Genomic DNA, 27626 nt, shown 5'->3' with positions numbered 1-27626 from the left:
GTTCTGCTCACCAAAAGCTCAATTGCTTTTATGGAACCCACATCTCGGGCCCCTCTCCATGAGAGGAAGTCCTGTCTCTCAGAAGCAGTATGAAACCTTCGGGGTTTTGTGATGCCAAAGTCTCTTTGGCTTCAAAAATTAATACGATGTCCAAGCATGTTTTTTGCAAATCCAGGTTTTGAGACAAGTTTCTGGCTACTTGAACCATGCACAAAAAAGTAGGAAGATGACCATCTTTGTCTAATCCCGTCTCTATTTTTGCAATTCCAGCTATGCAGGACTTTCACAGAATTCAGTTAAGAGACTGCAGTAATTATAACTTCCAGGTTACTTCTTAGTTTAAAAAACATTGCTTCTGGTTCAGGTACCTTAAAGTCTAGAGATCCAGGGTGGGATTGAGATCCTTTTCTAAGGTCCTCATTGTAAAACTCCCCACTTTTGGAACTATGTTGTATTGCAAGCCTCTTGATTTTCAGCTGATAACATGTATGGATGTTTGTGCTTAACAAATACCAGGTTACAAAAGAATCATATTGAAATCAGTACAGAGAAAGCAGAAAAGAGCATGTGTGGGATGTGTGTGCAGAAATGAAATGCCGTGTTGAATGCTTCAATGAAGAAAATGAGGATGGATTGATGAGGGTAAAGTTTGAAATAAAGAAATGAAGATGAGCAGTGATTGAGCATTGAACGTGTTCCTGTTTGGTGGAAGAAAACATAACAAACAAAAGGTTTGTGTATATTGCACACTGTAAACTTGAAAGTACAAGCTGTGGATTGACTGTGTGAAGGAACTGAGGGCCTGATTAGGATGGCAGGCGGACTCACGTCCGCTCCCCACCCTAACAGAGATGGGGACTGCCTGTTGCACGGATTCTGCACATACACAGAACTATGCGCAGGAAACCAGGACCTCAGTGTGTAGTGGTGTACCAAAATACCCACCTTGGTGCCTAGAACCCCAATCCGACTAGCTATAGTGTCTCATTTGTTCTCCGTGTAACAGCAAAGCTACCAATAATTAGACATCCTAGAACATGCTACTCCGTCCCTCTCAGGATACGTGGGAACAAGAACACTCTTTCGTTCAAACTATCGTACTTGTCCACAACATGAGTAAATAGAGTCAAGGAATAGTTTCAAATTTTATTTTAACTAACGTGCTCTATAATGCAGTACACAAGCCAATACTAGCAGCAATATGCATAGGATCAAACAAATCAGCATTGTTACAATTCCATATAGAGCAAAAGGGGAAATCATATTATAATGATGGTGGAAACAGGAATATAGCGCCTTGCCACCCTCCCTGTGCTAGAAGCTAGTTTATCATAATTATAGAAGATCTCCAGGCTTTGTTAGGGGGACAGTACAAAAGGGGGTGGTGATGGACGGAGCATCAGAACCAATCAAACACTCACACCCAGTCAACAGATCTGGGTTTGATCCATCACCGTTCTTTCGCCCACTCTGCCACCGAAGTTCAGACATGGCCGTATGCAAATCAGTCTGACCCTGTGCCTCATGGGAACAGTCCAGCCCGAACTGCCAAGCCATGCCTTCCCTGGACTGGAAACAAGCTTCCTAGGACCAGTTTCTGGCATTTCAGCCGTCTTCAGCCAGGCTTGCTTGAATCCAGTGGCAAAGTGAGCAAGGGACTCACGTCTGAGCATACCCTGCCAACTTATAGCGAACAAAGCAGTACAAAAGGGGGTGGTGATGGACGGAGCATCAAAACCAATCAAACATTCACACCCAGTCAACAGATCTGGGTTTGATCCATCACCGTTCTTTCGCCCACTCTGCCACCCCAGTTCAGACATGCTCACTTTGCCACTGGATTCAAGCAGGCACAGGGTCAGACTGATTTGCATATGGCCATGTCTGAACTGGGGTGGCAGAGTGGGCTAAAGAACGGTGAGGGATTAAACCCAGATCAGTTGACTGGGGGTGAGTGCTTGCAATGTTCAACACTCCGTCCATCATTTCCTTTGGTTTTTGCTTTGTTCGCCATAAGTTGGCAGGGTATGCTCAGACGTGAGTCCCTTGCTCACTTTGCCACTGGATTCAAGCAAGCCTGGCTGAAGACAGCTGAAATGCCAGAAACCGGTCCTAGGAAGCTTGTTTCCGGTCCAGGGAAGACATGGCTTGGCAGTTCGGGCTGGACTGTTCCCATGAGGCACAGGGTCAGACTGATTTGCATATGGCCATGTCTGAACTGGGGTGGCAGAGTGGGCTAAAGAACGGTGATGGATTAAACCCAGATCATTTGACTGGGGGTGAGTGCTTGCAATGTTCAACACTCCGTCCATCATTTCCTTTGGTTTTTGCTTTGTTCGCCATAAGTTGGCAGGGTATGCTCAGACGTGAGTCCCTTGCTCACTTTGCCACTGGATTCAAGCAAGCCTGGCTGAAGACGGCTGAAATGCCAGAAAGCGGTCCTAGGAAGCTTGTTTCCGGTCCAGGGAAGACATGGCTTGGCAGTTCGGGCTGGACTGTTCCCATGAGGCACAGGGTCAGACTGATTTGCATATGGCCATGTCTGAACTGGGGTGGCAGAGTGGGCTAAAGAACGGTGATGGATTAAACCCAGATCAGTTGACTGGGGGTGAGTGCTTGCAATGTTCAACACTCCGTCCATCATTTCCTTTGGTTTTTGCTTTGTTAGGGGGACCCCATACCTCCGAGTTCAGATGCAGGAATTTACTATCCTGGAAAGCGTCTCTCCAAGTGTCTTAACATGCATGCAAGGCAATATTAAAAGCACCAGATTTCCAGGTTTGCAGCTGTGTTCTATGTTAGGCTAGGGACACGAGACTGACCAAAGCAAATCATGAGAGCTCATTGTTTTTCGACCTTGAACACGCTGTACAGACGAGGAGCAGAGTGTTCAATTAAATATCTGAAATACAGACAGTTCTCATGTGAAAGCGAGCAAGCAAAGTGTTTACGAGAAATGTGGCATGTAGTAATGTGAGCAAAAGGGGCAAAATGGCGGCCAAGCATATACTAACTTATGCTAACTTAGCAATGTCCGCAGGTGTGTCCATATCCTCACTACACCCTCCCCTTGGTCAGTCAATCCGACAGTGGTCTTAAAGAGAACACAGCTTTCAAACAAGTCTGTGCAAGAATCAAGAGCATTTGTATCAATGATACCTCTGATTTGCGGGTAATGTGAGAAGAGAAAGAGTAAAAAAATATTTTGTGTCCAAAAAGGCACACAAAAATAAAAAATAAATCCAGCAAGGATAAGGAGGATGAGTCAATCCAGCAAGGTGTACGAACAGTAGGTTGCAATAGCCTCCAAGAGGAAGTCATTGTTATCATCAGAAAAAAGCGATGCCACCCAATCAAGCAGAGTGAATGAACATATATATTCCTCAACAATGGGTGCTTCCAGCACCATCAAAGGACAACTTGTGTGATCCTCGATGTAACTCCGTTGTAGGAAATCCTGTGCCGCTGCACAGATATCCCATTCAGCCAGAACTCCCAGCGCAGCTGCGCAGGCCATAATTCCAACACCGGAACATTTTTGCTCATGGGCCACTAAGGGACTCAATAGCAGGTCAAAATCAGGTGGAGGAAATGCCGTATTGGAGAAGCAAAGATCCAATGCCCATTGAAAGGAACAATCCAAGTAGTTGAAGACAGGTTGCACGCAAGTGTAATAGGCAAAGCGGAAAGATAATTCATAAGCCAAGCTGAGTGTGGCCAGGGGCAGAGTACCGTAGCACTCAAGCATATGGCTACGGAGCATCTGCAGCCGGTCTTGGCTGTGCAGGGCCACAGGAAGAGCATCCATTTTGTAGCAGGGAAATTAACAGCAAAATCCCAGCGGCTAAGGCAAGTAATAGTGGCAAGCCACTGAAGACGCTGGAAAAAATAGAATGGATAAATGCTGGTATCACACCAAATATAGTTTGGAAAGAGGTCGCAAGGCCAGAGCCCACAGCTTTAAAAAAAATGGGCAATGCTTGTAGTGTTAGAAGCATTGAAGATAGTGTGAATCAACGCACTGAAATGTAGTGAGAGGTCAGTATTAAGAAGGGCTTGGACTTCTGTACAGGTGTTAGCCACGTCAAGGACCAATGTCTCATAGGCGGATGTGAGTGAAACTTCTTTTTGGGATAACAATGCTCTTATTCTGCTCAACTTGTTGAAGTCTGCGTTCAAGGTCGGAATGGAAGGCCAAATCGAGTTATCGAGCCTCCCGTGTGGGGGTGGGAAAAGAACATTCTTACAGCAAACCACAAGCTGTGAAACCATTACAATGTAAGGGATGCCGGCCAGCATACCACAGCATTCTTCACTATTTAAAAGCAAATAACTACTGTTTGCAAGCAGAGTGAAAGTGGGTGTAATAGCTGGCACGTGTATACCTTTTAAAACACATGCAAGATTCGGGGCCGTAAGGTTACAGTTGCCATGCAACTGGATGTTCTTACAAACAAGAGAATGATCTATTGTGGTATCACATGATTCCCCAGTTCGGTATACTTCTTTGTCATCCCGTAGGCATCTGTATGTGAATGGTAATGACCAAACTCTGTGTAGAAATGCACTACCTAAAGCCTAACAGCGGCCTAGTGGATAGTGTTTCATGTATGAGGTAAATTTAAACAAGGAAAATGGGAGAGTTATCACCCCATGGATGAGCAAGACAGCTGAGTCTGTTTCTGCCACAGAGAACGGTAACGGATCTAACTTTTCAGTATGCAAAAGAGAATACGAAGCATCTTTCATGGACATAAACTGCTGTTTTGTTGTCAAGTTAAAGGGCAAAAATAACGATGAGGCATTCAAGTAATCCCATGGAACTTTCCCCATCATTAGAGTCTGTAAAGTCCACGCAAATTGCATAACTGAACGCAATTGATTTTGACCATGATACAAAACAGAAACATCCTCTTGCATAATGTCAACAGCAGATGAAACAATATTGTCCAATGTATAAACGTGGGAAGAAAGTGTGTTAATACTATTATCAACAACAACAAGCACTTTTTCAAGATTAGCCTGATCAATTGCCCTTAAACGTGAAGCTGCTTCAATTTGGGATAGCTTCATTGTAAGCTGCATAAATAAATCTTTTTGACATTGGACCAGCAGGTCCTTTGATAAAATCTGTCAAATCAATGTCACTTGATAATAACGACAAATGTTGTTTCACTTAAGTTAGAGAAGTGTGTTGCAACCAATTTGGACGTAACTTTCCAACTGAATATGTAGTAACTGAATGGGAGTTAGCAAAACAAGGATCAGGCCTATCCTGTGTGTAGCCAGGACTCAATTCATGGAAACGAAGTTGGCAGCATCTGAACTAGTTTGCCAAACTAACCAACCTAGGGGGTCCAAACTAGAAAAATTAAAGGTGTCATTGTTAAAAAGTGATTGTAATTCAGCCATGGAATAATTCGTACTATTGCACCAGTTCTGATATGCAGCTAGAGCAGGAATAGCAGGGGCAATCATTTGCTTAGAAGTTGCCAATCCAAAACAAGTTGTTTGATAAATCGATTCATTTAAAAATAGAATCTGCGTTGGGATAAGGCACGCGCGGTGTAACGCGTCTGTGCCTCGCACTTTCCAGGATTTTGAACACCAAACTGATTTAAGATCAATTGTGGATTTCCACAGATCATAGCCACCCACTGACAATTTATCAATAAAGGATTTAGAATATAATAATTTAGTGTGGGTGAGCATTACTTTAGAATTAGATGAAGCATTTAACTTAAAATAGAATGACCCGGGGTTTGATTTATCGAAATCTGTAATATATGTGAATTTTTTCAAAAACGTTTTAGAGCTGCATTCCAAAGGATCCGGGCAATGTTCCCATTGTGTATAATTAAAAACATTTCATAATGTGTTAGCCTTATGCAGATAATGATGACCATAGTGCTGATAGCAAAACAAATCTGCATAATTTGCAGTATTCAAATACAAATCTTCAGCATCAAAAGCGGCATAGTATTTTAAATCTGAAAACATGGATTGTACGGCTTGTACGTCCCAATCATCAGACCTTATGTTTTGTTTCACTACATCACCCATTGAAACACGAAGCACATTTAGCACATTCATTATCTCTGTAGGGCCATGGATTTGAAAATCTACAGCATCCCAAACTATGCCGTCTATAACTGGCCAGGCAGTGATGTTGACAAAAGTGTGGTCTCTTTTCATTCTGTGAGAAGAAGAGTGTGGAGCCAAAGTTCCATCTACCAGTTTAACAGCAAAGCATTCAGGAAGGTAGTGACCATTGATTAGAAGGAAAAAAAAATATCACAAAGCCAATGGACATGAACAAGAAAATTGTGATGAGCACCAACCAGATGTACGTCCAAGGTGGAACCAAATAAGTTAGTTTAAACAAGGCGACAAAAATAGAAAATTTGGAAGGGGCCTTTGATGATGTTAAATGTGAGTCCAAGGAAAAACGTGATTCATTAATGGCATCAGGTCACAAACCAGGTAATGCCACGGTAGTGGGACAAGCATATTCAGTTTAGTCCAGCTCAATGGCGGTGTCATCCTGCGTGTTGTTAGAAGCGGGTAAGCCTGGATCTCTCGATACAGTTGTTGTAGAGACTGCTGGCGTGATGCTATTCAGGATCGGCCAGATGCTGTAGCTTGACATTGTCCACTGAGATGTATCTATTGTCTTTTCTACCAGGAAGCGGTGGTAAAATGACTGTACGAGTACCTTTCACGCCAACCACTGGGACCGGTGCACGATAAGAGGGGGCAAACTCTTTTTTGTTCTCCACCTTCTCTCGGACCAGGTCTCCAACTTTGGGTAGCCAGCCGACTACCGGAATCTGCAGCGCAGCATCAGTGGGTGAGGGTAAATGTTGAAAGACTGTCACAGGTCTCTTGTAGTTTCTGTTATACAGCAGAATGATTATCTACGTCAAAGGAAGCGGCAGTCGCCGCCATTTCTAGACCATCAAGGTCTGGCACAAACATGCATTTCATATGGGGCCTGCCCACCCAGAGATCTTCTAGGGAGATTATTTAGGGCACGCTGTACGCCATATAAATGGGCGAACCAGTTGCTGCCAGTCCCTATGACCCTAGCTGTCAAGGATTGCTTCAAGTCATGGTTCACTCACTCCGCAACCGCATTGCCCTCAGGCCTGTATGGAGATAAAAATTTGACCTACACCCCCAAAGACCTCATGGTATCCTTGTAAGCCTTAGAGGTGAACGCTGGACCCTGGTCCGAATGGAAGGTGCCACATGCAAAAATTCCCACAAAGACACACAAATCCCTGATGACAGTTTGGATGTCAGCAATGCGTTGTGGTCAAACCCACAGAAAGCGTGTACACAAATCAACTGCAACTAAGATGAACTTCTAGGCAGTATCTGAAGAAAAAGGACCGCAGTGATCTAAATAAACACAACCGAAAGGTTTATTAGAAATGCATAGCTGTGTTTGTAGTGGGCGCGTTGCCGTAGATGGCTTAATCTGCTGACAAATGTCACATGAAAGTACGTAATTACGGGTTTGTTTATATAAGCCGTGCCACCAGTAACGCTGCTGCAAGATAGAAACAGTTGCAGACACCCCAGCATGCGCCAAAGCCATGTCTTCGTGTGCGGCTGTTATCAGTGAAGGTCTGCGGTCTGCGTTGGGTATCAACCTATCACCAACGCCGTTAATTCTCACGTATGGAACATTATCGGGACTTAAATGATAAGAGTATTTGGAAGGGAAACCCTGCGGGTAATTATCACCCCTCTCTGTAGCAGCTATTGCTGCCAAAATGTCATTATCAATCTTACTCATGGATCTTGTAACTGCTGCAACTGAACACGTGGCTACTGCTGATTTGGCAGCTTAACCTGCCAAACTGTTGCCAACTGCGTGCACTCCTACACGCTGATGACCAAGAGTATGATTTACCTGTGTGAGAGGCAGGCGGTCTTTAAGATCTGCGACTCGAACCCAAAGCATTTTATGTTTAATTGCGCTGCCTTTAGAATCACGATAGTCATTTTGAGACTAAAAAAATAAGTTGCCATTGAAAGACTAAACACAGTAGTATGAATTGCTTACAATTAAAGTAGTCACATTTGGATCTGCAAACTCCAGAGCTAGTACCAAAGCGCGCAGCTCCGCTAATTGGGCTTCACAGTCTCCTGCGTATGAACAACATTGGACTTGAAGTCCCCGTTCAATATGGTACCTGCCACTATAGCACAGGCCGCCAAGTAAGAACGCTTTGGCCCGGTTGCCGGCTGCGCTGAACCGTCGGTGTAAATGATACATTGGTACTGTTCAAGGGGGCGCATTGACAGAGGAGGAGGATGAACAAATTCATACTGCAAGAACTCCTGTGTACGCAATGACGAGTAAAAAATAAACGTGACATCTGGAGAGTTTGGTAAACTCGCCTTTGTCAACGCTTCAAGAGCGGGACACGGTTTTACAACCAAAATCCGTTTCCCTAGTGCCAGAGCGCGTTCCTTAAGGATCGCAATCTGGACAGAAGTCAAAAATTTTCAATGGAGGCAAACTGCAATTCTGCTGAAGTGTACAAATGTGATTTGTAAGTAATAGGTACTGTGTCACCTTCATTAAATATCAAGTAAGTGAAACCCACATGGCCAGGGACGATTCGTATCACCAGGTTTGTATGGTTATCACGAGTCAACAAGCATCTTGATTCAATAAGATCAGGCTGCAAAGATTGCAGTATAGTAGAATGTTCCGGAAGCCAGCAGGCTTTTGAATAAGTAGGCTGTATCAAACACATACAAAGGCTTGATACGCTGGGCACAATCGGGAATGTAAGTTCGACCGAAATTCAAAAAACCCAGCAAAGACTGTAATTTTTTCAGTGTAGTCGGAGGGCGCAAACGTGCGCATTTTTCCAAGAAGTGAGGCTCCAAGCCTCTTCCTTCATTGTTGAGCTCGTAGCCCAAAAAGAACACTGTACACACTGCAATGTGTGATTTTGCAAAGTTAAATTTGTAACCGAGGTCAGCAAACAACACTATGGTGCGATCCACACGATAAAGATGCGGCCATAACTCGTCGTCTGTTAGATAGATATCATCAACGTATGAGTATGCGTCTTCGTCAATGCTGTCCAACAAAGAGACAATACGGGCGGCGAAAACACCAGGGCTATTTTTGTAGCCCATTGCCAAACGCATAATTTTTTTTTGTTTTCCACCCTCTGTGAAAGCGGTCCATTGACTGCTATCAGGGGATAGATTGTGCATGAAAAAGCCATTGGAAATGTCAAGTGTAGTTTTATATTTTTACAAACAAGACTGTCGACTAACGCAGAACTATGGGTATTCTGCACCGCAAATGTCCGACAATGTGAGTTCAAATGTTGATAATCCAACACTAAGCGGTACGACCCATCGGGTTTTGCTACTGTAAATAGAGGATTATTCATCGGTGACACACATGACTCAATTACTCCTTGATACTCTAGTTGATCCAGAATATTCGCAACGGGAGCTTTTGCCTCCCACCGGCGGGGATATTGGGGTTGTGGCTGTGGCATAGACCGTAATGGTATCTCATGCGGGGGAGATCCTTTATCCCAGCCCATCTGATTTCGGTACAAAGCCGGTGCAAGCACCAAAGCCCACTCTTCTGCAAAAGCCTTTGTTTGCTCCTTGGAGACGTTATGTGAAAAACTGGGGAGTATAACCTCCTCACCCTGGGAAGTGGCTAGAACAAAAGGCGGCAGCCAATCTTTCTCTACCAAAAGTATGTCATACAAAGAAGTCAGATTTTCCAAACAAATCCCTTTTATTACATGTTGTATGTCACCTTCAATTAGAAGAACTATATCATATAGTCTGTCAGGGGGAGACACTCGGGTGTCAGCCGTTTCAACTGTGATGAATGTTTCAGTTGCTGTCGCCTCCAGAAATGGACACAGTGCTTGCCGCACTATTGTAACCTCTGCTGCGCTGTCTAGCAGCATTACATCCCATGTTAGGTTCTGGAGCCGGGTTCTCACCGTCTGTGGCATATCTCGCTGTTAAAGCAGCAACTTTCTTTTTCTGAAAAGGTGATCGCGGATGAGGAAAATTGTCCTGTTTCCCTTTGCTTTCAGTCTGACGAGGCTGCTCACAACCTTGTGGGGCACCTCGACCTCTGCCGCGATCCCCTCCACCGGCTTGTGAGCCTGATGTTGCCTGTGAAGAACGAGGAGAACGCTGATCAGGAACCTGAAACCTGTCAGGAGACCTAATTCTCGCGCGGTCCCGCAAATCATAATTGCGATCAGAAGGTTCGGGAACCGGTGGCGCGGCACCCGACCCATGTGCTTGTTGTTGCTTCCCCTGGTTCTTATTTTTCCAACTCTTTTTAGGAAAGTTTGGACGGTTGTCTTTAGCAGACTGTGCCATCTGTGTTTGCTGTTGTGCTGGTATTCTAGCGAAAGGCTTAACACCCAAACTATTGCGCCCACTTGTCCTATAAGCTTCTGCAATAATTTTGGGTAATTCGCGGGATTTCTCTTCATCCCGGAAAAGGCGAAAAGCATTAGACACTTTAAAGTTAACTGAATCTCCCTTGACATTAGCAAAGATCAGATCAGCAACTACGTCAAACACTCTAATCAACCTCATCCCCAACTCCACAGCCACCTCCGGTCTGTGTTCATCCTGAACACGCTTAATGACGGAGGGGAGCACAGTCATAGATGGTGTGCCGAAGCATTTTGCATACACCGCCGCGAACACTTTACCCCAATTTTCACAATCAGTTACTTCGGGTATTAAGTCTTTCTGCAAACTAATAGTAAGAATCCTGCGTTTCTCCACAGGAGTTGTATTAGGAAATACTGCTTCCAGTTGGTAAAATTTCTCTGCAAGCCAGTAAGGTAGATCTTCCTTATTCTGGGGTCGCTTGCACATAACCGAATTAACCATAACCGGACTAATAGTTAGTCCCACAGGTCCAGCTGGTTGTGCAGCAACCCCAGGTGCTCCCACCTGTAGATTGCGTGAGATGTATTGTACTAGAGCCCTGTGCACCTCGATCGAGGAGGTGTGTAAGACGCGCAACTCGTCTAGAGCGACTACTAGATAACATGGATGTGGTGAGTACCCGGCCAAAACTGGCCAAATGGCCCCTGGAATCGATAAAGGGTCACGGTGTGGGGTTGGGTGCTATTAAACCAAATACGGTGTTGCCATGCTGAAATCGGAACCTCAAGAGTCGTATATGGCCAATACACTATAGGTGTTGCAGTGGAAGTGTATGTATGGAACAAGTTATCTTCTCCATCCACTGCTGGGAAGGTTACCCAAGAATAAAACACCTCAAAGTGGTGAGCTGGATTAGCCCCTACCACAAAAATTAGTGAGATACCCACGTCGGGCACTCCAAAAGTAGTCAAATGACGACAGAGCGCCCGCGGTTATGTGCCGCAATATCTACCTCAGCCATATCGAGTAGAAAAGAACAACAACTTAATGCGTGGCAGTGCAATAGGGTAGTAATTCAAAAGAACTATAAAACCATTTAATGTATCAAGCTTGAACAAAAACCTATTAAAACATCAATATAGGTAGGTTATGCCGTCACAGCTGTTTACCGGAAAACAGAAGCGACGGTATCATGGACAAGCACAAGAACTACTAAAGTGCCTTGTAAATAAGAACCAGACCAAACGTTAGTTGTGCCATGTTGCAGGGATTCTGCACATACCTAGAACTATGCGCAGGAAACCAGGACCTCAGTGTGTAATGGTGTACCAAAATACCCACCTCTGTGCCCAGAACCCCAATCCGACTAGCTACAGTGTCTCATTCGTTCTCCGTGCTACAGCGAAGCTACCAATGATTAGACATCCTAGAACATGCTACTCCGTCCCTCTCAGGATACGTGGGAACAAGAACACTCTTTCGTTCAAACTCTCGTACTCATCCACAACATGAGCAAATAGAGTCAAGGAATAGTTTAAAATGTTTATTTTAACTAACGTGCTCTATAATGCAGTACACAAGCCAATACTAGCAGCAATATGCAAGAGATCAAACAAATCAGCAATGTTACAATTCCATATAGAACAAAAGGGGAAATAATTTTATAATGATGGTGGAAACAGGACTATAGCGCCTTGCCACCCTCCCCGAGCTAGAAGCTAGTTTATTATAATTATAGAAGATGTCCAGGCTTTGTTAGGGGGATCCCATACCTCTGAGTTCAGATGCAGGAATTTACATCACCGGACGAGCACAGCTCTTCTATCCTGGAAAGTGTTTCTCCAAGTGTCTTAATATGCCTGCAAGGTAATATTAAAAGCACCAGATTTCCAGGTTTGCAGCTGTGTTCTATGTTATGGCTAGGGACGCGAAACTGACCAAAGCAAATCAACAGAGGTCATTGTTTTTCGACCTTGAACACGCTGTACAGACGAGGAGCAGAGTGTTCGACTAAATATGTGAAATGCAGACAGTTCTCATGTGAAAGCGAGCAAGCAACGTGTTTATGAGAAATGTGGCCTGTAGTAACGTGAGCAAAAGCAGCAAAATGGCGGGCAAGCATATACTAACGTATGCTAACTTAGCAATGTCTACAGGTATGTCCATATCCTCACTACACGCCGGACATAGTGTCAGGGGTCTCACATGCCCATTTACAATGCGACCGCCAAAGTGGCGGTCGCGTTCTACATGTTTTCCATTGCAGAAGGTGCTGCTGGCTGCAGCACCTGCCGCAATGGAAAAAATGTGGCTTTGCATTTCCCTGCACTACGTCCTAGGATGCTTGATTCCGGTCCAGGGAAGACATGGCTTAGCAGTTTGGGCTGGACTGTTCCCATGAGGCACAGGGTCAAGACTGATTTACATATGGCCATGTCTGAACTGGGGTGGCGTGGTGAGCAAAATAACGATGGATTAAACCCAGATCTGTGACTGGGGGTGAATGTTTTGCCAATGTGCAACATTCCGTCCATCATCTTGTGTGTTTTGCTGTTCGCCCTATGTGGGAAGGGTATGCCCAGACGTGGGTCCCGTCCTCACTACGCCACTGGAGTCTATCCTGGCTGAAGAGGGGTGAAACCCCGAAACCGGTCCTAGGATGCTTGATTTCGGTCCAGGGAAGACATGGCTTGGCAGTTCGGGCTGGACTGTTCCCATGAGGCATAGGGTCAAGACTGATTTGCATATGGCCATGTCTGAACTGGGGTGGAGTGGTGAGCAAAATAACGATGGATTAAACCCAGATCTGTGACTGGGGGTGAATGTTTTGCCAATGTGCAACATTCCGTCCATCATATTGTGTGTTTTGCTAATCACCACATGGTGGCCATATTCCATCAAAAGAATCTCTGATAAAATACTGCTGGTTAGGTGTAATGTCCAATGACATCCAAAAAGCTGGTAGTTCCACTTTGTCGCTGCAGTTTTTTGCTTTCAAGTCTTTTTGTACTTTTGAGCATTTTTGGGACTCGATCACTGTGCCACTGGACAGGAAGTTGTGCTTCCAATTTAGAGCGGGAGCATTACAACTGAAATCTTTTACATCCACATGCCAAACACAACGGAGTTGATTAAAAAATTTTTACCGAACAACTGATTGTACTGCAAGCTGTTTTCAAGGACATTCTTCATAAGCAGGGCCGGACTGGCCGTAGTGGGCACCGGGCAATCCCCTGGTGCGGCACCGCATTGGTGGGGGCCAGTTTTGGGCCCCCTGAGGGCCGTGTTCGTTATAGGCCCTGTAACAAAATCGGCCGAAAACCGGCCCTGGCAAAGAGCTCGGCCACACCCTCAAACCCCCTCTCCTCTCCCCACCCCCAACGGGTGGCGGCCGAGCACTTTGTCAGGGCCGGTGTTGGTTCCCAGTCCGGCCCTGTTCATAAGTCTGCCATTTTAAAATAAATCCTGTCGTAGGACATGAGGCGGGACCTGGGGTTACAGTAACTCCACTTAAGAGCAGCAATTGTAAGGCCTATTTCTAAAAGTACATCTAATTACAATCAAACAGCAGCGGGTTCTATTTTCCCACGAATTGCAAAAAATATCCTGTCTTCTAAACCCTATGGATGCGTTTCAACGTGGTCCACTGAGAATGAGGCACCCGCTTCTCACCAAGTTATGTGCCTGTTTTGTTTAGTTTTATATAGTGAAACTCGATCCATTACAAAAGGCCACATTCATTTTTGGTATGCATGGGGAGATTACGCGATTTGCCCAGAATCACAGGACGTACAGTCGACGTCGAGACTTGAACCTTGTTCCCCACCTCCAAAGTCGGCAGCTCTGGCGGTTAGTCCACATCCTCTAGGAAATCTGGCGATCGCCAAACAGGCTAGTGCCCCAAAAGGGCCGGTAGAGATGGGAAGTTAATCCGGACATGAAAGTCTGGCAACTGACTGACCCCACGGTGGGCACCATCCAGGCACGTCCTTTCCCAGCGTACATGCTGCTGATGGAAGCTGTTAATGTGCCCCTTGGACTCTCCTCCCATCTTAATTTATGGTGGGAGGAGAGTTACTTTAACGCCCCCTGAGGCAGCATGCATTTCACACTACTCTTTGGACAACTTTGGGTCCCACGAGAAAGACTGGCAAAGGAGCCGGGATGATCACATATCTGCAATGCTCGGTTCCAGCAGTCTTTTTCTCCTTTTTGGATAGGCCTTGAACAGCTTGTTTTGAGGTCCTTAGAGGCGGCTGTGCCTACAGGAAGCTGATAGTGGCATGGCAGAGCAAGCGAGAGAGAACGACAGCAGCTCTCTGCTGCCCATCCTCCGTTTATTAACCCAGTGTGGCAGGGCCAAAAAAGGATGGTCAAATAAACTTCCAAGTCTTCTTAAAGATATTGCAGGAGTTATTGTAAAAATCGCGTTTTTTTACTATAATGCCAATTTCGGATTTTTTTTCCAATCCAAAATAGCAAAATCCTGGAGGGTCAGCATGAGGTTTATAAACAGGGTAACAGAAGAGAGTTGAGGTTAAGTTCTGATCCATAATATTTTTGCTCTTGAATATCTGGGTATTTCCTCAGAATTTTATATTATGTGTGCCATTCTTGCAGGTAGAAAAAGTCAAGTTTTACTCGCAAAAAGCAGAATTTGCCAAACATACTGGGATTTACGGTGAGGTATTTGCGAAACGTCTGAAATTATAGATTTGGAAGTCATTCAGAAAGAAGCTACATATTTTGGGGGGAAACTGAACTTTTCCAACTTGCTCCTCTGCTCTCTGCCATTGAGTGCGCTTATAGAAATTTCTTGATGGATTTTAATTGATAATTTAGACCAGTTCTGGTGGAATCCTACGTGCCCGGTTTTAAATGCCGGTATTCTCGGTGGTGCGGCACAAACTCAGGTGCTTGGAGCTTTCATATGGCAATGCCATTAGACGAGGCACCCTATATTGCTACCCTGTGTGACGCCATCCTCATTGATGTCCAGCGGCGTTACTTTATAACGGCGCAGGGGCGTTGACCCTCTACTTCTGCCAGCCACTACCTCGCAGGCTCATTTTCACGATTAAATTAGCTCCTTGCCTTCGTTCCTTTTATTTCCTTATGGGGCGGGGCTACGGAGATCTCGTTGGGAGGGACAAGCAGCTGTGGCTGAAACTGATCGGCGCATGTCAGATTGGCCGGTATTTTTGCTCTGGCCATCCTGACCTGCACAGTTCAGGCTTCCACATTTAAGGCCACCATGATGCTGCGTTTAGCAAAGACACAGCCCCTTCGGTCTTCAATGGAGCGTTGTGTTAACATGTCCCAGCCAATCCTAGCACTGCTCTTATCCTGCTCAGTTTTATATGCAGCATAGGAGCAGTGCTTGGATTGGCTAGGGAGCTCAGACATATTTTATTCCTGCCAGTGGGGGCCATTCTTCTCCTATGGACAGGTGCCCCACATACCTTCGCCCCTGTCCTTCATTCTGCTGCTGCAGCATTTAAAGGTATTGGCTGGCCTCCTCAATGTCACACTCAGCACTCTGCCCCTGGTGTTCTGCAGACAGACAGCAAAACAATGCCGAGTGATCCCAAAAACCTGTCCTCCCCGAAGCCCCTACCCCTGCTTAAAAATTGAGGTCGCTCTCGCTGGCAGAAACTGCCCAACACTTCCCCTCTGGGCCGACTTTGGGGCAGTGCGACTGGTGTGGTCGCATTGGGCGCTGACCCGGGGAGGGGGCGCTGACCCCAAGATGGGGATGCAAAGACCATGGAAACGGCACAAAATAGGTTAGGACGTTCTGTTTTTTTTCCCCCTAGTCTTTCATTATCTATTCCTGAAAATGTTTTTTTTTTCGGTAGATATACATTCTTATTAAAGACCGCCTTTCTCAGCGCTTTAAAACAAATGACATGTATGTGAGAGAGGAGCTATGGAGAGATGAGGGGCACTTTTGCCTGGTGATCGTGAGGGAATCTGAGGAGATAGTCATGGGCAGAGGGGCGGGGGACACAAAAAATGATTGTCGCACTGGGCGCCAACAGTTCTAAAGCCGGCCCTGCATTCCCTTTCTATAATTGGAGGAAAGGGCCTTCGTACTGCAACTTTCTTTGGCTGTATTTTCGAGCTTCCTCTCTGGACCTATAGATTTATAAATCAACATTTTTCTTACTTCACAACCGTGCATCTGATGTGAGAAGGGTGGGGAAGAGGGCGGGTGTAGATGATATGAGCGTGTCTGCCATAAGGGGGTTTAGGTGTATTCCCATTTCTGACGTGACCCAGGTGTGTTTCTCTGGAGTAAGTGCGGTATTGGATGTGTGCATCTGACAGACAGAGTTTATGTGTAAACACTAGAGGAGCTGTGTGTGGCTTAATCTTGTATGTTTGCGAGAGGGCTGCCGGTGTGTTTGCTAAGAGACTAGGCAGGTGTGTTTGTGATAGTGCTGGCTTGAGTGAGCGGGGACCTCACTCATAGTGTGATTGTGAAGGGAAACATGTCCCTGTGCGAGTTTTCCACGTGTAGCTGTTTTGAGTACTGTCTTTGTTTAATGTGTGCATAGGGAGATTTGATGTTTAACAGATCTGTGGTTAGTGTGCTGTTGTGAGGAACGAATGGGCAGATAGGCACCAGAGCAGAGAGCAACTACACACGAACAATCAAGAGCAGGTGCTATTCGAATATACTACACAGAGTTATAAAACAGTCGGCGGACAGAGGGATGCCGAAAAAGATGGCTAGATGTGGACAGAGCAGAAAACCGCTGAGGTAATGAGTTAAGCAGGCTGTGCAATCGCAGAAGATGTGATGGTTTATTTAGATTAGTTGCAAAAGAGGCAACCTCTTCCGCGGACATTATTTGCTGGAAGGAATTCTGTCACTAAAATAGCACTGATGAACGGGTTATTGTTCAGTGGTGTTTCTCACAAGTGCCTTGAAATGTTCATTACATGCAGAGCCCTGTCCTGACAAGAAGGGCGTCACATTGTGTATTAGGTGTTGAAGGGCACATGAGGTTTCTCAAGATGCCCGCTAAGTGCAGAAAGGCATTCGTTCATGGGAAGCACTTCATTGGTGCAGACAGGCCATCCACAACATCTCAAGTGCATTACTTAGTGCTAGGAGCCAGTCCTTTCAAATGACGGTTTGTAGAGAAAGAGTCGACAATGCTCACAGAAGTGTCTTTGCAGTGGGCAGGTGCAATACTAATGACATAAGATTTCATGTTTGCTGGTGAAATAAACGTTTGTTATATAGTCACACTATATGGGTCTGAACAGTTCCTGTGGATGTGTTCTTCATTAAGAGAAGACACTAGTTACAATGGCTAGTACCTTTCAGTGCCCTGCTGTGTGCCTCCATCTTCCAATGGACAATTGAGCTCTCTGCAAATAAACCACATTTCACCACGTGCCCCCCTGGACTGAAAGGCTGCCTCCAGAACTGTCTCACCATATATAAATACCCTGAAACCCCCACCACAACACGTTTACTTGTGAGAGGCCCATCAACAAAGCAAGTTGTGAATCACGGTGTCAGTGCCAGGTTAGCGGTTTTGTCATATGCTGGAGAGGGTGGCCAAAACCCATCCACAACCGAAAGCTTACAGTCGAAATATACAATGTAGTTTAATACCTAAGCATCCCATCCCAGGGGAGAGCCTGCCCAGGTATGCACTCTTAATTTTCGCCCCTCCCTACCCCTAAACTAGGAATTCAATTACAGTAAGGGATACAGATTCACCAGAGAGAAGTGGATGACAATCTGAGTTCGGAGCATCCTTAGAAATCCCATTCTAAAGTTGTATTCCAGACCGAGCCCAGTACCATGGAGGAGGGAAATTATGCAACTGGAGAAAGGGGTGTGCCTGCAGAGGGGTGTGCCTGCAGAGAGCAAATGTAACCCATTCAGGAATCTGCAAGATTCTGTGAGAAGGCATGGCTATATCTCAATTCAGCTTCTGGTCACTGAACTAATCTACCATAAACAGGCTGGCTGAAACAAATGCGGATCCAGGCCACCCAACACTTTCTGAGATCAGATAGGACAGGCTGCCTATCCTGCAACCAATACACCCCAAAATCTATTTGAGGGATAAAACTGACCTGGGTCAAATCAAATACCTATATAATTTAAAGTGCCCTCTTCATAGGCCCCAGTGTTAAAGAATGGACGTTATCACAGCCAATCATGTTTCAAACAAACAAGTCAGTCAACGTGGGTCTCACTTAGGACGAGGGGCGGGGTTTATTTCCATCTTTGGCTTTTGAAAAATACTCACATGAACGCAAAAGTTTGTCTCGCAAGCTGTAGGCTGGTTCTCTGTACATGCTGAAGTCATGGTTTATATATCCGACACAAGGTGGTAGCATGTATCTGGCAGGTCCTGGGCCTGTAAAACACATGAGAAAGAACAATTAGTGACTCTTGAACGTTATTAGATCTATAACCGAGGTTGCGTATTTCAGCTTTAGGTTCTGTAGGGCCAGACTCATCTTTTAACCCACACTCCCAAACTTTATTTAGACTAATTCTTCAAAATAAATATAAAACGTACTTTTTGACTTATGATTTGAAAAATAAATTACATTTTATGAATGTCCTTATGGAAATGGCAAAGAATATTCACTGGTGTGGGCCTCATCACATACCATACTCATTACCCTACAACTCTGTAGTTTGCAATTGTAAAATTCTGAAAACGTTCATAAAACGAGAATGAATCCAGAAATAACCAGGTGGAAATGTAGGAAGGAACCTAAGAAAATATGTTTGGATCAACTTGAGTTGAGAATGCGACGGGTTGAAACATGTCAACATCTTTAAATCTGTAGTTGACTGAATCAGGGAAAGTCTGGTTACAGGATGAAAACATTAATTCACTGAATATATTCATAATCTCCTTTCAATGTTCATATTGTTTTTGCCACTTTTAACATATATTTGGCAAACAACAACATTCAACATGATTACAATCTTACCAGATGATATTTTGAATTTGTGATTGTTAATTTAGATAATCCTGATTAGGGTAAGTATTCAATAGCCATTTTAGTTATGTATGTATTCATTTTGTAGAGAACACATTGCATAACCGAGCTGCTTCTAAGTGCTAGCCAAACAGCAAGAGGTAAATTGGACTTTAGGAGTTAATTGTTGGGATAGAAAGGTTTTCAGTTTTTTTATGAATGACAGGAGGTTGTAAGAGGTTCCTAAATTTTGAGACATGTTGATACACTGGTGTGTTCTATCCACTGAGATGCATTTATCTCCTCATAGCTTGCTGTTGTTTTGGACGGTAAGGAGGATAAGATGGTTACAGTAGACTGGTGTGTATTCTGTGCATTACTTGAGTTTGCTCTATAGGTGCTAAGATTCTGAGTCATTAACTTATTTGACCGTGACACCCAGTGTTTTGAACGTTTTCCTGTGTTTTAATGCCAGCCACTCAAAGTTTCTGTAATGTTGGGTGATGTTTTGAGTTTTGCCTAGCCTATAGATAAGGAATACAGCAGGTCTGTGGGCCTTTTTTTACTCCGTTAATTTAGTAGGCAGTCCAATTAATAGGGCGTTGCAGGAGTCTAACGAAGAGTTTACTAGCGCTCTGACTAATAAGGGGTGGTGTTCTTTGCCATTTTAGTGGAACAGGTGTTTGTACATCAACCTAGATGGTGCATAGGGTTTTAGCCTTAGTGTTGATAGTCACACCTTCTCTGAAGAAGAGTAAATGGGAGTTGTGGTGTCAATTCGCCTAAAGAAGTGGAAACAACTTATCCTCGTTGCAATTGTCTTTAGACCAGTGGAGACATTTGGGAATTGATTTTCTGCTCCTGTGACTCACATGTACACCTGCATGTGATCTGTCAATGACTGGAATAGGAGCTTTTCAGAAGCAAATTATGTGTTTGAGAGACATTATATATATATATTTTAACATAAGAGAGACTGTGGGGGGATCCTCGGGCACCCCACATGTCACTGGATAATGAGGAAGGAAAACAGACCCAGTCTGACTTCTTGTGACCTCTCTTTGAAGAAAGATATTAATCATTCAAATGACCTTCTTATTGCCTTCCTCTGAATATGGGCAGCTGACTTTTTGTATTGGTCTGCTAACCAGGCCCAGGGCCAGTGCTCTGTTTTCAAAAGGTATATGGTAATTGGTATAATTCTAATTGGCCAAGACAACCTACCTGTAAGACCCAAATGGTAGGGCATGTATGTTTAGAGACTCCAGTGGACTTAATGCACTTAAGTATGCACTGCTGTGGTGTTAGGTCATTTTAAAGCCAGACCTGCTTTGCATGCTGGGTTTAAAATATAACAATGTCGAAATTCGACTTCGGGTTTGAAAGCACTTCCAAAGTAAAAAACAACCTTTGTATTACATGGTAGTCACCTCTAAGATCTGCCCTTGGTTCCCTAAGGGTAGGGTGCATTGTTTTAAAAAGTAGGAACAATATAAAAGATGTTTTATATGCCCTGGAAGGGAAAAAAAGCTACAGTCGGATTCTATGTTCAAAAACAAAGTGAAGTGATGCACCCAGAAATAGAAAAGTCGATAAGTCTTCTAATTTGTTTATAGTAAAAATTCTTTCTTTGTTTAATTCCACATAATGTGGCCAAATGTGGCATCCCATCAACAAATTATATCCAAAGTCCCACACCAAGTCTGACAGGCTCTTAAAATTAATCCCATTACCAAATAAGGGAGTATTGGTATCCCCCATCGATACCCTAAGAGGATCCACCAGAGATGAGCTTGAGACACAGATGGTTTATATAGCCTTAGAAGCAGACAAGGTAGCCATGGCCAAGAAGAAGTGGTCACGTGAGGGGAGGAGAACCGCCAGGGGTGGTAGAGACGAAGATAGCGGCAGCGAAGAGGAGTCAGAAGTGTACAGGGGGTGGTGAGTTTGACCCAAGACTACCCAAGGTGATTGTCCCTAAGTACCAGGAGGGTGATGGCATAGAAAAATGGCTCAAAGCTTTTGAGAGGCTGTTGTGTTTACATTCTTAGCGTGTTCTTAGTTCTTAATTCTGTATGATGACAGCCGAGTGTTCTTAGTAGAACATGTTAGGTCATTGTGGAATGTATTCATTTGTATTGAGACAGTTAGAGGACTTGAAGAGCACTGTTTGTATGCTGGCCTGCTCTTCGAATTATTAAAGGAATACTTTGCTTAAATTCCGACTCCTTCATCTTCATTACACTGGCGACGAGCGGTTTCGAAGAGCGGATGAACCCACGTTAACTTTGGAAGCACAATTAAGGAAATTCTCAAGCTGGATCCTACGTTACGATCCTTATGCTGTTCGGGAGCAGCGGAAGATCTAAGGGAACTGGAGCGAGCAGAGCGAATAACGGAGCTGAATCCTCGAAGTTAAACGAAGGAAGTCAAGTTATTGACGTGAGAACCTACCTTAATCCGTTGAGTCTCGAGTTCGTCTTTGCCATTGCGGTGTCTCGAGCGCGCATCTTGCTGCCTGCATTGTGCGCGCGATTATCACCGAGCGTGGTAGTGTCATAGCAACGTGCGTGCGTAACCCTGTGTACGCGTTGCTAGGATACCGTCACTCCGTGGCAAAACAAGGGAATACCGCGCAGAGCAGTGTTTCAACTCATTTAACACAGCGCGATGAGGAATTAGAAGTCAATGCTACGTTTGCACTGAATTAAAAGCGTGGTGGATCCAGTTTACAGGTTACAATTGCTCCAGCACAAACAGCGTACGTACTTGCCGGTAATCAAACCGGATTTCAACGAGGAGTATTATTTACAATTTTAAAAGTTTAACTTTGAGACTAAGCAAGTAATAACTTATACATTATGAGTCAGCCCAATTATAATATTACGGCCCCACAAGCATTTTGGGTTTCAGGAACAGAACCTCCTTTGAAATGGTTGGAGTGGAAACCTTACTTTTGCAATTACATTGATGCATTGGATGAAGAAGGAAAAATGTCTCATGCACAAAAGAAAAGATTACTGTTACATGCATTGGGTCCAGTTGGGTTAAAAGTGTATGAAGGAATGTCTAAACCTTGTTTTCCAGGTGATATGAATGTATATGCTTTGACCTTACTACATTTGGATACCTATTTTGCGCCCAAAGTCTGCATTGGCGTCACGAGGTATAAATTCTTTTCTAGGAAGCAAACTAAAGACGAAAGTATTGATCATTACTTAGCGGATTTAAAAAAAATGGTTTTAGATTGCAAATTTGGGGTGTTACAAGAAGATCTAATAAGAGACCAAATAGTAATGCATGCCTTTAACCCCACAATACAAGATAGACTATGGATAAATGGTGACGCACCGTTGGATGATATTCTGGCAATTGTGCGCAAAGCAGAAATTTCGGGCAGATGTGCTAATGTTCTCAAACAAGATAATAGTATTGCTGATGTAGTAAGCAAGGTTAATGTGAGTGATAAAAAGAAAAGTAATTCGAATTTTAAACCTGCTTTTACTAAATATACACCTCCTAATGCACCTAAATGTTATAGATGCAACAGTTTGGAACATTTAGCAGATAACAAAATGTGCCCTGCACTTAAATTCAAATGTACTAATTGTGGACTTAAAGGTCATTTTGCTAAAGCCTGTAGAAGACGTAAAAACAGTGTAAGGTTTGTCAACAACTCAGATGAAAGCTATCAAGGTGTTAGTGAGACTGAAGGAAATGGTGATGAGGGGGATTTGGTCATGAATTTACATGATAAATTAGTACTAAATATTGATGAGGGAACCATGGTAAACAAGCCAATGTGTTGGATGGATATTGGTGGGGTAGGTGTCAAAATCTACGCAGACTCAGGCTCACCTTTCACTATCATTAATGAAGAATTATGGAAATCTTCTTTTATACAGAAGGTGGGTTCACAGTTATTGGAACCTGACATTCACCCTGAAGGGTATGGTGGTGAAACCATTGATCTTCTTGGTTATCGTTGGTTTGTTTTTAAATTTAAAGGAAGAGAGTGCAGAGGAAAATTATATATTGCAAAGAAAGGACCACCAGTTCTTGGATGGTTTGACCAAAAACAATTACATATAATTTTGGACCCCAACAGTAGTGAACAAGTGTTGGTTGTTGATGACAGTATGACAGTGAGTAAGGAAATTTTAAAGGAATTTCCAAACGTTTTTAGTAGTACTCTAGGTAATCTTAGAAAATTTGAGCACAAAATAATTCTTAAACAGGATGCGTCTCCCAAAGTACACAAATGCAGGAATATTCCTATTTTGGTTAGGGAGGAAGTTAGTAAGGAATTGGATAAATTGGTGTCTAATAATATTATCGAACCAATTGAGGCCTCAGACTGGGTTTCTCCGATCGTCGTAGCGAGACGTAGTAACGGAAAAATTCGGCTCTGTGTGGATTTGAGGTACCTGAACAGCAATATTGTTGTGGACAGGTTTCCGTTACCAAAAATTAATGAAATGGTTGCTAATTTAAACAATGCTAAGTGGTTTTCGACCATAGATCTGTCATCAGCGTATCATCAGATCTCCTTGTCCCCAGAATCAATGAAATTTACATCCTTTATCACCCCCTTCGGGTGTTTTCAATATAAACGCATGCCCTTCGGTTTGGCCTCAGCCGCTGCTGTTTTTCAACGGTTGATGTACCATCTTTTCAAGGAGGAACATGGTGTTATGTTTTTTCAAGATGACATTCTTGTTTCTGGCTGTGATGAGGAAGAGCATATGGCTAGGTTAAAAAAGGTGTTAAGCATTCTGCAAAGTAATGGTCTTACGGTTGAGCATTCGAAGTGTAAATTTGCACAAAAAAGTGTAACCTATTTAGGTCATATTATTGATAAAGAAGGGGTGAAACCTAAACCTTCTTTAGTTTCTGCCATTGTTGAAGCTCCTACACCGTCCAATAAGGACGATGTGAGATCCTTTTTAGGCATGGCAGAGTTTTGTTCGAAATATGTGTCAAATTTTGCAACAAAAACATACAATATTCGCCAACTTTTAAAAAAAAACAGTACCTTTTTGTGGTCACAGGAATGTGATACTGATTTTAAGACCATTAAAGAAGCCATAGCAAAAGCTTCTGCTCTTCATAGTTTTGATCCTTCGTTAAATAGTGTAGTTACTACAGATGCTAGTAACCGGGGCCTTGGAGCTGTTTTATCTCAGGTTGACAATCAGGGCAAGGACAAAATTATAGCTTACGCATCCAGGTCATTGTCACCTTGTGAGGAGAAATATCCAATAATAGAAAGAGAAGCGTTAGCGTGTGCATGGGCGTTAGAGCATTTCAAATCTTTTATTTGGGGGAAACCATGTGTTCTTCGATGTGATCACAAGCCTTTGATTAAGATATTAACCACAGAAGGTGCTATCACTGCTTCAGCAAGGTTAGCTAGGATCTCTATGAGAATGCAAAATTTTTTGTATAAGGTGGTTTATGTACCTGGCAAAAGTAATGTGGTTGCAGATTTTTTATCAAGAATGCCCTTAATGTTGGAACAGTGTGAAAACAATGAATGGAATGAATTACATATTGCCTTTGTACAAGATCAGGGTTTTTCTGCTATTGATAGAGAAGAGTGGGATAAGCAGTATTTGGATGACAACATTCTTCAAGCTGTAATTTCTTTTATCACTAATGGCTGGCCTAAGGATAAAAAGTCATTGAATGCAGACTATAGACCGTATTGGGAGGTTAGGTCTGAGTTGTCTATTTCTCATAATTCTCTTTTGAGGGGGGAAAGGATAATTCCACCGGGCAATTTGCGTGAAGGAATTGTAGATTTATGTCACGAAGGTCATCCAGGAATTGTTAGGACGAAGTCACTGGTTAAAAGATTGTTTTGGTGGCCAAACTTTGATTCTCACATTGAAAGGGTAGTAAGAGATTGCACCATCTGTGCTTCTTCGGATAAAATTTTGCAAACTTTTCGTCCTCCAATGGCTACGGGTTTTGTACCTAAAAATCCGTGGGAGTGCATTGCAGTTGACATCATGGGACCTATTAGTAATAGAGATGGTTCTCATTGTTATTTGCTTGTCCTTATTGACTTATTTTCTAGGTGGCCGGTTGTTAAAATTGTGGAAAGTGCTGATACAGAGTCAGTTCTACTATTTTTGGATGAAATATTTGTGATTGAGGGTATTCCTTCATATATACTTACTGATAATGGGGTACAGTTTTTATCTTTAAAAGCTACCACGTATTTCAAAAAATTAGGCATTACACATAAAACTACTTCACTTTATAACCCTAGTGGCAATGGAATGGTTGAAAGATTCAACAGGGTTCTTAAAAACACTATTCAACTTTCACTGAAGAGTAATCTTGACTGGCCAACTCAAGTGGGGAAAACAGTGTGGAATTATCGAATCACTGTAAATGACTCTACTGGATATTCTCCCTTTATACTTATGAAAGGGAGAAATCCTAGGTCTAAGGCTATTCCCACGTGGTTATTTTCGGGTGAGGTGCAACCTTGGTCTAGGGAAGAAGTGAGTGCTCGTATGGAACGGGTGCATGATAGGAACAAAGCTTATTATGACATGAAACATAGTGCTAAAGAAGTTGTCATTGGGGTAGGTGATTGGGTACGTATTAAAAAACCGTTCAAGGTTCAAAAGGGAGTTTCTCAATTCTCTGAACCCATTAAAGTGATTGAAGTTCTACTTAACTCTGTGAGGGTTAGTGATGGTAGGGTTTGGAATTTAACCAGAGTTGCCAAGTGCAAGAATGACCTTGCTAATTATAATTGGATGCCTGATGATTTAGATGATGGTAATTCTGGAGAAGTTCCTTCTGTCTATACTCAAGACAATTGTTCAAATACTACCATGTCTGATGTTAATGTTAACACTGGGGTTTCTGCACAAGGCTCTGTAACCTCGGATTTTAATGTTTCTGACTCCTTTTCTCCTATTGATGAATCGATTTCTCATCGTCGTTCGTCAAGGAAGAGGGTGGTGCCTTCTTGGTTAAAAGATTACATTGTCACCAATAAGTAGGTTTAGTGTTGCTTATGTTATTTAATGTTCATTTCTATTTGTTTTTTTTATGGTGTTAACTATTAGGGAATCTTAGTGTTTTTAAGTTGGTTTTTATGATTATTATTTTTTATGTTTTGTTTTGCCTTCATTTTCTTTTGTTGGGAAAAAAGGGGGATGTGTTGTGTTTACATTCTTAGCGTGTTCTTAGTTCTTAATTCTGTATGATGACAGCCGAGTGTTCTTAGTAGAACATGTTAGGTCATTGTGGAATGTATTCATTTGTATTGAGACAGTTAGAGGACTTGAAGAGGACTGTTTGTATGCTGGCCTGCTCTTCGAATTATTAAAGGAATACTTTGCTTAAATTCCGACTCCTTCATCTTCATTACAGAGGCCTTATAGATGAGGAGGGAGAGTTCTCAGTACTTGGAGTTACTCCTGTTTGAACAGATCCAGTAGAGGGGAGAGATAGACGTTTAACCTTAGAGGGAGAGGAAGTTGAGTCATATCCCCACATGAATCAGAGCTTAGTCAGACGTTTTGGTCTCACCCCTGAGCAGTACAGGATGAAGTTTAGGGACACTCAGAAAGTGAGTACCCGTCCTGGATTGAAATTGTAGACCTATCTGTCAAGGCACTAGACGGTTGAATACAGTGTAAACCAGTACAGACATATGAGGGGCTCTACAATATGCTTGTGAAATACCACACACTGGCCAATTGTCCCTCAGAGAAGTTACACCAGTATTGAGTTGACTCTCAGCTGTCTCGTTCCAAGGAACTGGGTGAGACAGCAGATGAGTGAGATCACACAAGTGTGATCAAGAAGAACCAGGGAGGTGATCAGAAGAAAGGAAGATAGGCCCCTTCCCAAGAGAAAGCATTGGGTAACCAAGATAAAGAACAGAAAGAGTTCTCAAAAGGCCTCCAAATACCAGCCCAAAGAGAAGGTTCCCAGAGCCATTCCACTTACAAGGGGAAGGGATATCAAGGACAGGTGTTTGACCCTCCAAAGGCAGGGTTGTGTTATGACAGCTTGAAGCCAGGACACAAGAGAGGAGATGCAGTCTGCTCAAAGAAGCCCCCCCACTGGTGGCAGTCTAAGGGGATTGCGAGTGTCGATGTGGGGATAGAAGTTTGCCTGGAGATTGGGGTGACATTAGTTTCCATGGATGGGGTGGAAGCTGAAACAATGGCAGCCTTGCCTCCAAGCCTTGAGAAGCACAGGATAAG

At 43.5% G+C, this 27626-nt stretch overlaps 1 protein-coding gene across 1 annotated transcript in view; it reads right to left on the bottom strand.

Annotated features, from left to right (window-relative positions):
* CIMAP1C (ciliary microtubule associated protein 1C) overlaps nucleotides 1-24340 on the bottom strand; it is an 86626-nt gene extending 62286 nt beyond the window's left edge. Inside the window, exons 1-2 of the mRNA XM_085646316.1 lie at nucleotides 24304-24340; nucleotides 18699-18809 (exon numbers count right to left, since the gene is read on the bottom strand). Coding sequence (XP_085502442.1) covers nucleotides 18699-18809; nucleotides 24304-24340 — 148 coding nt within the window. The remainder of the gene's footprint in view (nucleotides 1-18698; nucleotides 18810-24303) is intronic.
* Nucleotides 24341-27626: the final 3286 nt, after the last annotated feature.

The sequence above is a fragment of the Triturus cristatus genome, chromosome 3_1, assembly GCF_964204655.1.
Source record: "Triturus cristatus chromosome 3_1, aTriCri1.1, whole genome shotgun sequence".
In the NCBI taxonomy this organism is placed as follows: Eukaryota; Metazoa; Chordata; class Amphibia; order Caudata; family Salamandridae; genus Triturus; species Triturus cristatus.
The sequence above is the reverse complement of the archived record's forward strand: the minus strand, read 5'-3'. Positions and strand labels throughout refer to the sequence as shown.